This window comes from Chiloscyllium punctatum, chromosome 7 (genome assembly GCF_047496795.1).
Source record: "Chiloscyllium punctatum isolate Juve2018m chromosome 7, sChiPun1.3, whole genome shotgun sequence".
NCBI classification, from domain to species: domain Eukaryota; kingdom Metazoa; phylum Chordata; class Chondrichthyes; order Orectolobiformes; family Hemiscylliidae; genus Chiloscyllium; species Chiloscyllium punctatum.
In genome coordinates this window covers 45,763,828-45,782,360 of record NC_092745.1, presented here as the reverse complement: position 1 = coordinate 45,782,360, position 18,533 = coordinate 45,763,828, and the positions used below count along the sequence as shown (strand labels likewise).

At 43.0% G+C, this 18,533-nt stretch overlaps 1 protein-coding gene across 8 annotated transcripts in view; it reads right to left on the bottom strand.

Annotated features, from left to right (window-relative positions):
* The window catches only part of LOC140479622 (ADAMTS-like protein 2), a 135,572-nt gene that overhangs the window by 85,222 nt on the left and 31,817 nt on the right, over nucleotides 1-18,533 (bottom strand). For all 8 annotated transcript variants that reach the window (XM_072573494.1, XM_072573493.1, XM_072573495.1 and 5 more), the window contains 2 exons: nucleotides 7,185-7,260; nucleotides 4,355-4,457 (listed from right to left, as the gene is read on the bottom strand). In XM_072573494.1, the coding sequence (XP_072429595.1) occupies nucleotides 4,355-4,457; nucleotides 7,185-7,260 (179 nt within the window). The remainder of the gene's footprint in view (nucleotides 1-4,354; nucleotides 4,458-7,184; nucleotides 7,261-18,533) is intronic.

Sequence of the window (18,533 nt, the reverse complement as noted above, 5' to 3'; positions counted from 1 at the left end):
TTCACAACAACTGATTATTGTTGTTATTGTCACAATCGCTTGGATTAACTTTATATTCAAGATCAATTAATTGCATTCAAATTCTATCAGTTATCCTGGTGAGATTTGAACCCGTCTGTCCAGAGATTCAGCCTGGGTCTGTGGATTACTAGGCCAGTGACATTCCCACAATTCCATACTTTCTGGAGCAATAGGCTGAGGAGCTAACTTGGATCAGGCGATTTGGATTTAGTGTTGTGTAATGTGAAAGCCTTGCTACAAAAGGAGCACTTGGGGAACCACAATGTGAAACAATTTTGTGTTTAGTTTGAAAGCAATAATTAATTCTAAAACTGTAGTCCTAAATTTGAAGAAACAAAATTACGAAGGAATGCTGCCCAATCTATCACATCCATCAGAGATAGTGCTGGTAGTCTTACTTGCAATGCCAAAAAGATTAATGCAGCATTTAGGAAGCTCTACTCTGAGCTGTACCAGTCGGAGGTTGTGAGGACAGTTTGACAAAGATGGAGTCCTTTTTTAAGACTCTGGACCTTCCAGGTGTATCTTCAGAACAGGCGTCTTTTTTGAATACCCCTCTGACAATCCAAGAGTTACACGAGGTGGTGAGGCAGCTCCAGAGTGGTAAAGCACCTGGCCCAGACGGACTTCAAAATGGGTTTTACAAGGAGTTTATAGACATGCTGGCCGGGCAACTGTTGGATACGAGCAACTACTTGTACTGTCAGGACTGCCTTGCATCCTCTGAGAGAAGCAAATATTTCTGTTATTCTCAAGAAAGGGAAAGCCCCAGAGGATTGCACTTCGAACAGGCCCATATAGTTACTAAACGTGGATTTTAAAATTCTGTCAGAAATGCTGACGTTGAGATTGGAGAGGGTTTTGCCCTTCATCATAAAGGAGGGCCAGACAGGTTTTATTAAGGATCACAGGTCTACTAATAATATTAGAAGAGTGTTAAACATGGTTCAGGTACACCAGCAAGGGTCAATTCTGGGCTTGGTAGCCTCCCTGGGTGCAGAGAAAGTGCAAGACTGGGTGGAATGGCAGTACCTCTTATGTACTGGAGCAGTTTGGTCTTGGAGGGGTTTTTGCTAGATGGGTGGCAGTGTTGTATAGTGATGCGAGAACAGCTTTTAAGAAATATCAATTGAATTCCCTGCTATCTATCCTCTGTGGCTGACTGTGGACCTGCAGTCAATCTGGCTGGACATCAAGACCACCCAGGCAAAATGCCGCCTCATCAATTTGTTGTTTATGGACAAGATGAGGACTGTTACGGACCATTGCAGAAATCGGATTGTCCGTAACACAGTTAAAGCATGGAGAATAATGTAATAAGGTCAGGGCAATTTACAAAAACCTTCCCACTTCACGCCCATAGTAGGAATGTTAGGAATCCATCCAGGGTCGATGGACTCTGGCTTGAAGCTCTGGGTGTCTAGAGGAGTGTCCTATTTGGGAGATTTGTTTGACAGGGAGGTCATGATGTCTTTTGAGCAGCTGAGCCAGAAATATGAGCTATCTAGGAGCAACGTCTTTCATTACTTTCATTTTAGGGATTTTATACAGAAAAGGCTGACATTGATGGTTAGTCTCTGTAAGTCAGATATGAAGAGGAGAGTGCTTCAGTCCACGGGCGCTCTCTCAGTCACCACCCCGTATTATTTGTTAGGAGGTAATGTCTTGAAGGACATTGAGCGGCTGTGCGGAATCTGGACTCAAGAATTGGGGGTGGAGATCTCATCAGAGGATCTCATCAGTGGGCGGCACGGTGGCACAGTGGTTAGCACTGCTGCCTCACAGCGCCTGAGACCTGGGTTCAATTCCCGCCTCAGGCGACTGACTGTGTGGAGTTTGCACATTCTCCCCGTGTCTGCGTGGGTTTCCTCCGGGTGCTCCGGTTTCCTCCCACAGTCCAAAGATGTGCAGGTCAGGTGGATTGGCCATGCTTAATTGCCCGTAGTGTTAGGTAAGGGGTAGATGTAGGGGTATGGGTAGGTTGCGCTTTGGCGGGGCGGTGTGGACTTGTTGGGCCGAAGGGCCTGTTTCCACACTGTAAGTAATCTAATCTAATCTAAAAAAAAAAGGAGTGGGAAGATATTTGGGAGAATGTAAGGAAGATTTCGATTTGCAACGGGATACAGGCTATGCAATTGAAAATACTCCACAGGGCTCATTTGCACCGGAGCAGCTTGCGAAATTTAAGACAGGAGCGTCCCCAGTGCGCCCCAAATGTAAAACAGATGTTGGTACTCTTACTCATTGCTTGTGGTCACGCCACAAGCTTTGTAGGGATTGGGGTGCCATAGCGAGTGTTTTTGAAGGGGTCTTGGGAACTGAGGTCAAGGTGGATGCATTGTCCATCCTCTTGGATTTGCCAAATCTCCCCTGTTTGAATGTGCATGGGAAGAAACTGTTTAATATTCTTTCATTCTGTGTGAGGAAGAACATTCTAATGGGCTGGGTGTCAGAGAATCCCCCGGGACTCTCGGGGTGGCGTAGATTAGTTATGGAGCACATCCCCCGGACTTCCTTACAAGAATGGTGCACCAGAAAACGCAAAGGCGGCCCTTTCTGAATTACATAGACGCAGACTTGTCAGTTACATTGACCAGGACCTTTGTGTAGTCATGAGGGCTATGTCTGGAGGTCCAGGGGCCCGTGGGAGGAAGAATTCCGAACAAATATGGGTATGCTTATTGATACTCCCGGTGGTGGTGAGCTTTGATGGGATTGCACTGAGTGCAGTAACTTAACTAAATGTAACTTAATCTACTTTGATTCAACTTGGCTTAATTTAGCTTTTTTTAGTTATTTATTGAATTGTAGTTTTTGTAGGTTTTTCTCCTCTCTCCTCAGTGGTTTTTGGGGTAAAGCAGTAGTTTGTTTACTGTTATTGTTCTTATATTATAAGATTGTTATGATATTTTGTAGTGATTTTGTAATTTTGTAAAAAATTTAATAAAAACACAGTAAATGATAATGGAAAAGAATGCGAATTCAAGCGAGTAAGAAATATGAAAGCAGACTGTAAAAGCTTCTTAGGTATGTGAAAAGGAAAAGATTAGCTTAGACAATTGCAGGACCCATTACATGTAGGACTGAAGAATATATGATGGACAACATGGATGTACCAGAAAAACTAAAGTTACTTTACAGCTGTCTTCATGGAATAAGTTACAGAAAATCTTCCAGAAATCTCATTAAATAATAACCAAAAGAAACTAGTATTAATAAAGAGGTTGTCCTGAAGAGTGACTGATTATTACACTGTTATCATTAACATGACATGGTGAATAGTGGTGGAAAATATTGTGCCTACGAGGAGCATCATAGTTGAACAATCAGCAAGCAAGTTAATCTACAGATAGAACTCATCTTGGACTTTGCTAAAGTACATGACAAAATCCTTGATTTGTTCACCACAGCACTAGAAAATGCTGAAAACATGGTGAAACATCCCCATAGGAGAAAGTGAGGACTACAGATGCTGGAGATCAGAGCTTAAAAAGGTGTTGCTGGAAAAGCGCAGCAGGTCAGGCAGCATCAAAAGAACAGGAGAATCGACGTTTCGGGCATAAGCTCTTCTTCAGGAATGAAGAAGGAATGCATCCCTGAAGAAGGGCTTATGCCCAAAACGTCGATTCTCCTGTTCCTTTGACGCTGCCTGACCTGCTGCGCTTTTCCAGCAACACATTTTTAAGCTCTGAACCATCCCCATAGTTTAGATCACTTAAGAAAGGCAAGTGATCAGGGAGAGTGCTACGTTGATAGCAAGCAAGGGAAAATGAAACAAAGACTGTGAATGCAGGAGAACAAAACAGAAAAGGTTTTACTGAGTGGGTTGTGAACCTTAAAAATTTGCTTTGCATGCATTTAAGGCAAAGATTGATAATCTGATTACTGATGGCATACAGCATAATGGGGATGGTGAGAATAAAGGTCTTTGAAGTGCATGATCAGCCATGACCATACTGAACAGCAGGGGAGGCTCCTCAGGCCGAATGGCCTCCTCCTGTTCCTATGTTTCTTTGAAACATCTAAGATTCTTACAGAGCGCGACAGGGTGAATATAGATAGGATGTTTCCTTTGGCTGGCAAGTCTAAAATCAGGGAACAATTTCAGGATCTCAGGCAAGTTATTTAAGATGGAGATGAGAAGCAGTTTCTTCAGTGATGATTCTCCATAAATGTCTAGCCTATACAACTTTGGAAGGTCAACAACTGAGTAGATTCAAGACAGATATCAATAGGTTTCTGGAGTCTAATGACACTAAAGAATGTGATGTTAGGGGGTCACAAGGGGTGGTTGAAAAGATGGGTTTTTAAAGATGACTACCATGCTCCTTACCTGGATACAGTGGAACCCAGTGATAGTATCGCCCACTGAATGCTTTGGCATTAAAAGCTGAGCATTGCTGTTGTTTGAAGCTGATGCCATTATTTGGACAGGGCTATGGAGAAACAAGAATAAGCAAAATCTCACAATTATGTGACATTTTCATGATCTCAGGATAGCATCAAATGCTTTACAATGAATTACATACTTTTCTGAAGTGCAGTTATTGCCGTATTGTGAGAAAACTGCAGTATTTGCTGCTCACCGAAAATTCTGATGAAGACCCAATTTGATAACATACTTTAATTCTGTTGATTGAGCTGTAAACATTGGCCAACGTGCCTGGAAAATACTGCTTGGATCATCTACAATCACTGAAGAGGGCAAATTAGACCACAGTTCAACATCTCATCACTGACAATACACCACTCACTTCATATTGCACTGACATGTCAGTCAATATTTATGTCCATAAGTATCTTACTTGAGACTTGAACTCAGAAACAATGATTTCTGATAGGGATATGGAGACAGTGTTAGAAAGTGACATTGTGAAGATGATCAGCCGTGATCTAGAATGACTAGTCTGGTTCAACGGGCTGAATGGCCTACTCAGGCTCCTTTGTTCCTGTGTTCCTATGCACTGTAGCAACTCATCCAGGTTCCTTCGATTTGCTGGACTAGGTTGGACAAAGTTAAAAAAATCACACAACACCAGGTTATAGTCCAACAGGTTTATTTGGAAGCACTAGCATTCGGAACGCTGCTCCTTTATCAGGTAGTTGCCGACCACCTCCTGAAGAAGTAGCACTTTGAGAGCTAGTGCTTCCAGATAAACCTGTTGGACTATAACCTGGTGTTGGGAGGTTATTTCGACATTTAGTTCAAAATCCATGACCACACCAGCTAAAACAACAAGGTCAGCAGAATGCTTTGTGTGTGGAAAATCATGACTCACAAATAGTGATTGAGTTTTATGAGAAAGTAACTAAAGCAATTGATGAGGGCAGAGCATTGAACATTGTCTACACGGCCTTCAGTAAAGTCTTTGACAAAGTTCCGCACGGTAGACTAATCAGTAAGGTTAGACCAGATGGGATTCAGGGTGAGCTTGCCAATTGAATTAAAAAATTGGCTTGGTGGGTAGGAGACAGAGGGGGGTGATAGAGAGTTACTTTTTGGACTGGCGATCTGTGACCAGCAGTTTTCCAAAGATCGGTTCTCAGTCCACTTTTGTTTTTATTTATATGAACGACTTGGATGCGAATTTAGGAGGCACAGTTAGTAAGTTTGCAGATGAGACCAAAATTGATGGTATAGTTGACAATGAAGAAGGTTATCTAAGATTACAAATGGATCTTGATCAATCGGACAAATGGACTGAGGAGAGGCAAATGGAGATTAATCTGGATAAATGTGAGGTATTGCATTTTGATAAAATAAATAAAGGGCAGGACTTATACAGTTAATGGCAGGGTCCTGGGTAGTGTTGTCAAACAAAGAGACCAGGGGTTCAGATACATGGTTGTGAGAAGGTTGCATCATGCATAGATAGGGTGGTTAAGGCGGCTTTTAGCACACTTGCCTTCATTGCTCAGACTATTGAGTATAGGAGTTGGGATGTCCTGTTGAGGTGGTACAGGATGTTGAGGCCACTTTTGGAGTACTGTATACAGTTCTGGTTGCCCTGTGATAGGAAGGATATTATTAAACTGGAGAGGGTTCAGAAAAGATTTACCAGGATGTTGCTGGGACTGAAGGGTTTGAGTTATAAGGATAGGCTGGGACATGTTTCACTGGAGCAAAGGAAGTTGAGGGGTGACCTTCTTGAGGTTTACAAAATCATGAGGGGCATAGATAAAGTTAATAGCAAAGGTCTTTTCCCTAGGTTGGGTGAGTTAAAAACTAGGGGGAATATTTTTATGGTGAGAGGGGAAAGATTTAAAAAGGGACCAGAGGGCAACTTTTTCACACAGTGGGTGGTTTGTGTGTGGAATGAACTGCCAGAGGAAGTGGTAGATGCAGGTACAGTTACAACATTTAAAAGACATTTGGATAGGTAGATGAATGGGAACGATTTAGTGATTTGGTCAAATGCAGGCAAGTGGGACTAGTTTAGTTTGGGAAACCTCGTTGACATGGAGGAGTTGGACCAAAGGGTCTGTTTACGTGCTGTAGGACTCTGTATACATTGGAACAGCACAACCTGCAAGTTCCCTTCAAAGCCATCCACTATCCTTATTTGGAAAGACCTCTCCATTCCTTCATTGTCACTGTGCCAAAATCCTGGAAACTTTTAATAGCACTGTGAGTGTAACTATATTCCAAAGAGTGCAGCAGTTTGGAAAGGAAGCTCACCATCTTCTCAAGGGCAATTAGGAATGAGCAATAATTGCTGACCTAGCCAGTAATGCCCGGATCTCATGATTGTAGAAAAAATCCTCTGATTCACGGAGGAAAGTGCTATCAGTAGTGCCAAAGCTGACAGAAGGATGGTATGGTACTATGAGGTGCATGCCATTCTGCAGTGGCAATCGCAAAGTTTCTCTGTCTGACCCTTGAATCTTAGTTGCTGTTTATAAGATGTTGTGCAGATAAAGGGAAAAACTAAATTTTTTGGCAACACAGTTCATTGAAAGCGAGGTCGGTGACTGTCAGACCAGATAGAATCCCAAAACTAAATCCAATGGTGACCATAGGCAGTACAGACTCAACGAAGGGGATGCACTGAATATCTGACATTGTTATTTGCGAGTGAGTTTGTACCAAAGAAGCAAGAATGAGGGGGGATGAAAGAGATAAGATTAAAAATATTTTGAGACACAGAAGTAGAAAATTTTACCTGGATTTGGCATAATTGGTAGCGCCGAGGTGATCCAGTACAAAAGGTGCCATTCTTGCTTTGTGAAATTATACGTCTGCAACAAAATAAATATGCTGGACAGTTGAATCCAATTTAACAGCTCAAACCGAATTATATCCTCTCATATAACTGCACTACAGCTTTCACCACCTAATGAAAGGTCCCAATACTGAAACATGAACACTTCCTTTCTGCACAGATGCTGCTTAACCTGCTGAGAATTTCCAACCTTTTCTGTTTAAAAGCAATTTTGAATTTTTGAAAACTATTTGGAAGTTGACCAATGTAATATCTATAACGTAGGAAATTCATTCAATGAATTAAGCAATGCAGAATAAAATGTTACTCTTTCTTAAATAGTTACATAAGCAAACTCCCAATGTGTGTCTTTCTCAGAAAGATCTATTGCTGTGTCAGGAAACTGAAGCGCAGTTGAAGAACCTTGACTGAAAGGTGAGCCATTTGCTAGAACTTTCTTCTTTCTCATTTCCTAATGATGACTCGGTTCAATCTGTTCGCCAGAATCCAATGATGCATCCCAATATGCTCAGTTTAGTGATCCAACCCAACTCACCCTCTGTGCTCTCCCATTTAGCCTCCCTTTCGGTATCTGAGCAGAGTACTGCTCCATACTCCAGTTTTTGAAGACAACGTTCCAAGAAGAAAGAGAGAATTTACATTTTTATACAGCACCTTGAATTCCCTCCAAAATTTCCCACTGCATTTTAAGCTAATGAAATACCCTTGAAATGTTACATTACTGGTAAGGCAAAGCCAACAGTCAATATGCATAAAACAAGGTACCCAGCAAAAAGATTGGAAGTGCTAGTACTTGTCCATAGATAAAGGAAGAAATCCCTTAACATCATCAAGTAGTCTGGAAGGGATACTTTTCGGAGGGTCAGTGTGGACTCAATAGGCCAATTGGCCTGCTTCCACACAGGAGGGAATCTATGATTCCAAAGTCCCAATTACTTGCTCATGAGGGCTGTGTTTGGAGTCCATAGTTCGAATCAGGACAACTTCTATGATATAGTCAAACAAAGTAAACATTAAGTATCATCTTTAGTTAAGCACTTATATTCTAAACGCCAAAGTCAACATTGGGTAAACATGAATTAATAGGCAAGTTGCGGTCAATTGTAAACTATAGCTTGCACATTACATGGCAGGTACAACTCAGACAGATCTTTGAAATTGGCTCTGCAGTCTACTCAGCATTTAGGTCAGCAAACTCAAGTCACAAAATCTTTCAAATGCAGTCTTCCTCACAAAGAATTTTAGCTCCTCTATTTCTCGGACATAGCTCGATTTGCAGCTGACAGCAATGCATAACCAACCTGGGTATAATCTTAACTAAACCTAGCACAAAGTCTGTAGCAGAGTGCAACATGGTGGCTCAGTGGTCAGCACTACTACTTCACACTACCAGGGACCCAGGTTTGATTCCAGCCTCGGGTAACAGTCTGTGTGGAGTTTGCACATTTTACCTGTGTCTGCGTGGCTTTCCTCCGGGTGCTCCGGTTTCCTCCCATAATCCAAAGATGTATATGACAGAGGAACCTCACTTATCCAAAAGCCACGGGCGGGGAGTGTTTTGTTCAGTTAATTGAATGCCTGATAACATAGTTTAGCCATGGATCAGGACCTTGCGATCTTGTTCGCATAATCCAAAATTCGGATAATCGAGGTTCCTCTGTAGATGGATTGGCCATAGTATATTGCCCATAGCATCTAGGGATGCGCAGGCTCGGTGGATTAACCATGGGAAATGAAGGGTTAGGGGGATAAGGTGGATTTGGATGAGATTCTCTTCAGAGGGTTAGTGCAGTGTGTGCACGGTGTCAAAATTGAAATCATATGGAGTGAACTGGGAACAGGTATCAAGTGAGACACATGCATTTCACACACACAAAGCTCAGGGATTGCAGCATGAACTTTATCAGATCCAACCCGTTTGTTTAATTAACCATCTCGTCTCAGTGTTAAGGAATGAAGATTCAATCTGATATGCTGGTATTTGTATATGGGGAATGTGAGGGACAAGGACTAAATTCTTCACAAAAAGAAATAAGTATTAGGTCCGAAGCAATCGCTGTGGTGAACTTGTTCTTCCGTTTGCAACAACCACCTTTTCAGGAAAATCCCATGAAAGTCACAAAACACAAGGAATTCCCATTTCTTTTGGATGTTTGAACATGGAATGCAACAATTCAAGAAGGCAGTTCACCATCACCTTCTCAACAGCAGCCAGTCCAGCCAGCAACAGCCTTGAGCTGTGATATTGAAAGAAACTCAAGCATTTAATAAGCCGGACCTCCAAGTTAAAGTGGAAGTTTGTTCCTTCAACCCAGCTATTCATTTTGCTGTAAAAGGATGAGGAGAGGCTGATTGCTGGATTGAAGAACCTTGCCATCCACGTTGGGCCTGAATTCACGTCACAGAAGACAGGCATCCAGACGACTGTCAATTCGTTCACTGTGCCCCGTTGCTCAGGACAGCAATTTATATTTTTTGTTCCTCTATGCAGAGATGATAAAGGTGGTGCATACAGTATAAAGGCAAAGTGAAATTATCAAGTCCAGAGGGAAGAATCAGTCAGAAAGGGCTTAATAAAGCCTTGCAAAAGCAGCATAAGAACAAAGCAGAGGGTTTTATAGAGAGAGTTGCGAAGCACACAGTCATGACAGGCAATAATATTTTTACTGAGGAACTTGCTCTGTCCCAGGGGCCTTCAGAAGAATGGGAAGGCCTGGGGACACATGGTAACTCAGCAGAGAGGAGAGACGAGTATGCGATACACCGTCACAACCAACCTAACCTCGAGTGAAGAGCAACCAGTTCAAGAGAAACTATGGAAGGGCTACAGGAAAGTCGGGACAACATTCCAAAGGCATGGCATAACTTAGTCCACATCAACATTCGAGAGGAGTGTATCCAAAATTTCTTGCGCCTCTCACATCCCTGATTTTCATCGGTCCACTATTGGCAGACCAATGCCATTGTAGTGACAGATGGCTGAGCCTGCAATAGGAAGTGAACAGATTCCCACGGACGGGGAAAGTGTCGAGAGGGGCCACAGTGGGGAGCCTTTCCCAAGATACAGACTGAATTAGCTCGGGTTAAGAAAACCGAGTGCAAGGTCAGGAGTCACAGCACAATGGCAGAGGAGGAAGTGAACTTTCACCTCGCCCTTTTACACATGAAAAGCACAGGCGGGGAGCCTTTATCAGCAAGGAGTCTAAAAGGGCTCACTGCGAACAAGCCACACCATCTGAGAAGCTTTCCTTTAAAGTCACACTAATGCTTTCAAAAAAAAAACAATTTGCATTAAGCCACCATGTGAATATCCGAGGAATTCCCACGCTGTATCCTGCCTTGAATAAAAAGCACTTCATCCAACCCTTTTGTATTTTGACTTTACATTTAAATAACATTCTTAACGATGATGAGACGTCTGTGTGTCTTCAGGAAATAAGACTCGGAGGAAAGAGATTAACCTATGACCTGAAAGTCTGCACAGCTTTTTAACTTCTACTAATGTGCTGCTGTTGATTTCATTTTGTACAATCCCATTGTTTAAAAAAAACAAAAAAAAAGTGATTCCAATCAGGTCCTCCCTCATCATAAAGGTCTGCCTTAAATACTCTGTTCAAATTATTCAAGTAAAAATACACAGCACAGCTAGTCATACTAAAATAAATCCAGGAAGAAAAAAGCAGACATGTTTGAATGGCGTGTTTTACCATCACCCTGAGCACTTCTCCTCTGGATGCTGATAGTAGCCCTCCTTGATCTCTACAAAATGGAGTTTTGTTTCTCCAGACTAAGTGAGACACAAGTCTCAGGGGAGCTAATGTCAAACCTTAACCCATTTCCCAGTGATCAATACTGGATGCCAGGATGCAGAAGATAGAGCATCCTTGACAGTTATGTATCTCTCAGATTTATTTTCAATTACTTCATGAGAAATGGGCACCTTCGGAAAGGCCAACATTTGTTGCCAATGAGCTCATTGGACCATTGCGGAGCACTTGGTGCAAGTACACCTGCAATGCTGTTAAGAAGAATGTTTCCGAAATTTGACCCAGCAACAGTGATATCATTCCAGGTTGGGATGGAATGTGGTTTGCAGGGAAAGTTGAAGGTGGTGGTGTTCCCATCAGTCTGCCTGCCCTTATCCTTCTAGATGGAAGGTGCTGTCAAAGGAGGGTCAATGAGTTGCTATAGTGTATCTTGTCGATGGTATATACATGTATTGCAGGTAACCAAGGTCTACATTCTAGCTCTTAATGTAAGCATGCCAAATCACTATGCCTGTCCAGATAAAATGGTTTAATGTTCAGCATAACTAAAACGTTAACTGTTCTCCCCAAACAGCACCTTTTTTTTAAACTCATACAGAAGGTTATGGGCATCGCTGGCAAGATAAAGATTTACTGACTATTACTAACTACCTCTGAGAAGATGGGGGTGAGCCAACGTCTTGAGCCACCCACAGTGCTGTTAGAATCACAATCATAAAACTGGTACAGCACAGGAGGCCAATCAGCCCATCATGCCTGTACTGGTTCTATTACCTAGTGTCAACCTCCTGCCTTTTCCCAAAATCCCTGCTCACCATTTCTATCCAAATAATCATTTAACACCACCGTAAATGCCACAGTTGAACCTGTCTCCGCCACATTTCCATGCAATCCATTCTGCTTGCTGTGTGGAAAAAGTTCATTCTCACGTCTATGCCCCCCTCATTCGTTTTTCTTTTATAAGCAGGGATATTCTCTCCTTATTTACTCTATCCAGCCCACTCATGATTCTGAAGACCTCTATTAAATTTCCTTTCATCCTTTATCTCCTTGAGAACAGTCCCGACATCTTCAATCCATCCTCATTTCCCCTTCCTGGAGCCACTCTTGTAAATAGTTTCTACGATCTCACCGATGCAATTACACCTTTCTTGTGTTGCGGGGCCCACAACTGCACATAACAGTCCAGCTGCTATTTAACAAACGTCTCGTACAAGTTCAATATCACCCTTTTCTTTTGTGCTCTTGTACTACCTGCAGGGGGTTCTAGGAGTTTGGTTTATTGATGGAGGAATCGTCAATAAGGTTCCAAGCAAGGGTCAAAACAAGTTTTCTTTTCCAAGAGTCACTGTTTAAGATTTTCATGAAAAAAAAAATTTTCTCTGATATTTGGGCGCTACTACTCACCAGGGGATCCTTATATCTAAAACCGTTCTCAAAGCAGGTCACTCCTAACAATATCTCCATGGATGGATGTATCTGTGACAGTCAGGATGAAGTGATTTGTTTCTCCTTCAAGTTGTTTCCCTCACCATCTGCCCAACTCGGGCAGATATGTTTTTTCAGGACTTAGTCAGCTCGGACAGTAGTGGTGCGACCAAACTATTCTTGGTGATGGACATTGAAGTCTCCCTCCCAGATTACTCTGTGTTCTTATCACCCTTAGTGCCTCTTCCAACTGGTGCTCAACTGGGCAGGGGTACTGATTCATCAGCCGACTGGGTTGTGCAGACAGTGACAACCAGGAAGATTCCACATCCATGTTTAATTCCTCTCCAAAAAAAAAACACCTTGATCTCTCCATCCTTGCAAACTTGTGCCCATCTTACTTGGAACTTGGAGCTTACTTGAATCTTACTTGAATCCTCCCAATCAGGTTTCAGCCACTGCCCCAGTCTTATCAAAGTCACAAGTGACATCCTATGTAACTATGAGAAAGGTGAACTGTCCCTCCTGATCCTACCCAACTTGTCTGCAAACACTGACGCAAGTGACCACACCATACTCTTCCAACCCTCTCGACTGCCATCCTCTGGGTTGCACTGCTCTCATCCAAGGACTGACTGAATGAAACCAGAGTATCACCTGCAACGGTTTCTCTTCCTGCTCCCGACACTTTAACTCTGGTGTTCCCAAGGATCTATCCTTGGTGTTTCCCATTTCTCACCTACATGTTGCACCTCAGCAATATCTTTTGACAGTGTGGTGTTCGTTTTTGCAACACTCAGTTCAACAAATCCACTGATGCTAAATTATCAGACAGCTCATCTGACATCTTGTACTGGATGAGCAGAGATTTCCTTTAATGAAATATTAGCTGGGCTGAGGCCACTGTTGACAGTCCTCATACCAAACTCTGTTCCTTAGCAACCAAGTCACCAACTTCCTCTCTCCGGCAACTGTGTGAGATTAAGTTAGTCTGTTCACAACATTCATATCATATTTGACAAAGAGTTGAGTTTCTGATCACATATTTATACCATCACTAAGGCCACCTTCTCTGTAACATCACCCCAAATTTGTTCCTGTCTGTAATCACATGCTGCTGAAGCTCATTAATGTCTGCATCACCTACACACTTGACTATTCCATCATACACCAGGCTGGTCTCCCATAAACCTTTGGTGCTTGTCTTAACACACAGGGTTCTATTTCTCCTATCACATCAACGCTCACTGATTTGCACTGGCTCCTATTCAAACAACATCTTGATTGTAAAGTTCTTATTCTAGTTTACAAACCCCTCCATTGCCTCAGTCATCCTCCTCCTACCCACGCAATCTCCTCCAGTCCTCATTTGGGCATCTCATTTGAATTGCTTCGCTGTTGTTGGTCTCACATATAGCCTAGGCCCTAAGTTCAAGAATCCCTCGCCAGTAGTTCTCCACCTCTCCATTTTGCTCCCCTCCTTTCAGATATTCCTTATAATCCACTCTCTGATCAAGCCGTTAGTCACCAGTCTGAATATCTCTTTATGTGGCCCAATGTCATAAGACATAAGACATAGGAGTGGAAGCAAAACCTTCGGCCCATCGAGTCCACTCCACCATTTAATCATGGCTGATGGGCGTTTCAATTCCACTTATACCAACTCTTCCCCTAGTCCTTAATTCCTTGCGAGATTAAGAATTTATCAATCTCTGCCTTGAAGACACCCAATGTCCCGGCCTCCACTGCGCTCCGTGGCAATGAATTCCACAGGCCCACCACTCTCTTGCTGAAGAAATGTCTCCTCATTTCCATTCTAAATTGACCCCCTCTAATTCTAAGGCTGTGCCCATGGGTCCTAGTCTTCCCACCTCACGGAAACAATTTCCCAGCATCTACCTTTTCTAAGCCATGCATTGTCTTGTAAGTTTCTACTGGATCTCCCCTCAACCTTCTAAACTCATCCATGTGAATCTCCGCTGGACACGCTCCAGTGCCAGTATGTCCTTCCTGAGGTGTGCGGCCCAAAATTGGACACAGTATTCTAAATGGGGCCTAACTAGAGCTTTATAAAGTCTCAGTAGCACCTCACTGTTTTTATATTTTAACCCTCTTGAGATAAGTGACAACATTACATTTGCATTATTAACCACGGACTCAACCTGCAAATCAACCTTTAGAGAATCCTGTACGAGCACTCCCAGATCCCTTTGTACTTTTGGCTTTATGAATTTTCTCACCACTTTAAAAAATAGTCCATGCCTGTGTTCTTTTTTCCAAAGTGCAAGACCTCGCACTTGCTCACGTTGAATTTCATCAGCCCTTTCTTGGATCATTCTTCTAAACAGTCTAAATCTTTCTGCAGCCTCCCCACCTCCTCAGTACTACCTGCCTGTCCACCTAACTTCGTAATATCGGCAAACTTCACCAGAATGCCCCCAGTCTCTTCATCCAGATCATTTATATATAAAGCAAACAGTTGCGACCCCAACACTGAACCCTACAGGAGCCACTTGTCACCAGCTGCCATTCGGAAAAAGAACCTTTTATCCCAACTCTCAGACAGCCAATTCCCAATCCATCCCAGTAGCTCATCTCGAACCCCATGGGCCCTCACCTTACTCAGCAGCCTCCCATGAGGCACCTTATCAAAAGCCTTTTGGAAGTCTAGATAGAAAACATCCATGTCGCATTTTGTAATGTTCCTGTGAATCACCTTGGGAATGTTTCATTACGTTAATGGTAATATATAAATGTAAGTTGTTGAATTATTAGCAAAGTGCTGAACTATATTGTGGGTGCATTGTTCTGAAATGTCACAGCCACCTTTCATATCCACTAGCATCCTGCTCCTCAAAAATCTTACTTTGCTCACTGTGACCTTGTGAACTACCAATCAATCTCCCAACTACCTTTCCCTGCAAGAATTCGTGAAATGGGTTGTCACCTCCAATGTTCCTGCAACACGATGTGTGAACCTCCCCAGTTGGGTTCCTAGCAACCTTGCTCCTTGTCACAAGTACAGCATGACAACTGATCCTTCAGTCAACTCGTGCATGCCACCCAGATATTAGAGTCATAGAGATGTACAGCACGTAAACAGACCCTTCACTCCAACTCGTCCATGCCAACAAGAAAGCCCAACTTAATCTAATCGCACCTGCCAGCACCTAGCCCATATCCTTCCAAACCCTTCCTATTCATATACCCATCCAGACGCCTTTTAAATGCTGTAATCGTACTAGCCTCCACCACTTCCTCTGGCAGCCCATTCCACGCACACACCACCCTCTGTGAAAAAGCTGCCCCTTAGGTCCCTTTTATTTTTTTCCCCTCTCACCCTAAACCTATGCCCTCTAGTTATGGACTCCCCCACTCCAGGGCAAAGACTTTGTCTATTTATCCTATCCATGCCCCTCATGATTTCGTAAACCTTTATAAGGTCAGCCCTCAACCTCTCACACTCCACAGAAAACTTCCCTAGCCTACTCAAACTCTCCCTACCGCTCAAATCCTCCAAACCTGGCAACATCATTGCAAATCTTTTCTGAACCCTTTCAAGTTTCACAACATCCTTCTGATAGGAAGGAGACCAGAGTTGTACACAATATTCCAAAAGTGGCCTAACCAATGTCCTATACAGTTGCAACATGACCTCCTGACTCCTATACTCAATACTCTGACCAATAAAGGAAAGCATACCAAACGTCTTCTTTACTATCCTATCTACCTACGACTCTACTTTCAAGGAGCTATGAACCTGTACTCCAAGGTCTGTTTCTAAACTAATCTAGTCTCATTTGCCAATATTTGGGGGCCATATCCCTCTAAACCCTTCCTAAACATGTACTCATCCAGATGGCTTTAAAATGCTGTAATTGTACCAGCCTCCGCCACTTCCCCTGGCAGCTCATTCCATACACACACCACCCTCTGCATAAAAATATTGTCCCTCAGATCCCTTTTAAATCTTTCCCCCCTCATCTTAATCCTATGCGTTCTAGTTTTGGACTCCCCTACCCTTGGAAAAAGACCTTAGCTAGTCACCTTACAATGCCCCTCATGATTTTATAAACCTCTATAAGATCACACCTCAGCATCCAATGCCCCAGGGAAAACAGCCCCAGCCTAATCTGTTTCTCCCTTTATCTCAAACCCAGCAAATTCATTATAAATCCTTTCTGAATCCTTTCAGGTTTAACAACATCTTTCCTATAGCAGGGAGACCAGAATTGAATGGATAATTCCAAAAGTGGCTTAACCAAAGCCCTGTACATATACTCAAAGCAGTGACCAATAAAGGAAAGAATACTATATTGCCTTCTTCTCTGCCCTGTCTATCTGCAATTCCACCTCCCAGGAGCTATGCATCTGCACCCAAGGTATCTTTGTTCGGGAAAACTCCTCAGGACCCTACCATGAAGTGTATACATCCTGCTCTGATATTCCTTACCAACATGCAACACCTCACATTTATCTGAATGAAACTCCATCTGCCATTCCTGGGCCCATCTGATCAAAGGTCCTGTTGTACTCTAAAGGTAACCTTCTTCACTGTCCGCCATACCTCCAATTTTGGCTTCATCTGCAAACCTGCTAATCATTCCTCCTACATTCACATCTGAATCATTTGTATAAATGACAAAAAGTAGAGGGTTCACCACCAATCCCTGAGGAACACTGCTGGTCACAGGCCTCCAGTCTGGAAAAACAACCCTCCACCCTCTGTCTCCTAGCTTCAAGCCAATTTTGTATCCAATTGGCCATCTCTCTCTGGATTCCATGCGATCTAACCTTGCCCACCAGCTTTCATACAGATTTGGCTCCTTCTAAAGACGTAAGTTAGATCACAAGCAACGGTGACGATCCATCCCTACTTTACAATAGTTGTTACGGTTAAGGACGTCATCCCCCAGTAAACCCCCTCCCCATTTCTCCAGCTCATTGAGACAACCAAGTTACCAAGGACATGAAGTGTCAGCTATGCAGTGAGGGAATGTAGCCAAGTGTAGGCAGTAGCAGGTGCACTTTCCCAGGAGGACCAGTGCCTGGCTCACATTCAGTGTCCCACAGCACTGCAGATCATTTGTTTCGACTGGGGCCAGCTTACAGGTAAATTGGTAAATGCAATTTTATAGCGCTGCACAGTGGGGTTTGAGCACACAACCTCTATAGTATTAGCCCAATACCCAAGCTTACCACTTAGGAGTCCTGTAAATGTAAAGTGAGAGTCAGAGAGAGAGAGAGAGGAAGTGAGAGAAAGCTGTGACAGCAGCAATTCAGAATCTATTGCAAGCAATGAGACACCAGAGAGAAATTAATATCCCATAAAAAGGATTCACCGTCTTCCTATTTTTCAGAGTAAATATAGCAACAGCAATACCAAGAATTCCACCCCTTGCACGGGTTGCGTTGGTAAATCAAAACCAGACCTGGCTCAGGCAGTAATCCCTCTCTGCTGCTCTTCAAAGCGCCGCAACTATTCACGCAGCAGCTTTCAAGTATCAGGTTCACAGCCTGGGGTCACTGGCTGGCATGGGGCATGTCCTACTGCAGGGTGACAAGAGAGTGTGAGAAGAATGAAACGAGACACGACGTTTGCTGATCGATCACACCACAAAAGAATCTTTCAAGTTTCAGCGCCTGACAGAGACAGTGGATCAGCAGAGGCCGCATTCTGAACAGCAAATTCATTCCAGTTGGACCCTCAATACTATTCAAACTGTTGACCGACCAGTGGATGTTCCCATAGTGTTTGCAGCACCAAACCACTCCTACAAGCCTTAAACATTCATTCTTCAATAACTACTTCTGTGGTCGGTTGTTCTTTAGTTGGTAACATTCTCACCTCTTGAGTCGCAAGACTGTGGGTTCAAGTTCTTAGCATGAGGCACAGCAAACTCCTGATGGTTACAATGAGTAATCAGGGAGTAATTACCAGGCTTGGGAGAATAAACAATGTAGCACTAATATTATACCCTATTGCTGTACTGCGGAATATGGATTATTAGCAGCCCTGCTAATTGCAAGACATTCATTTACCAACTTCTTACAAAACACCACCAAAAATATTGCTGAATCTGGAAATCTGAAA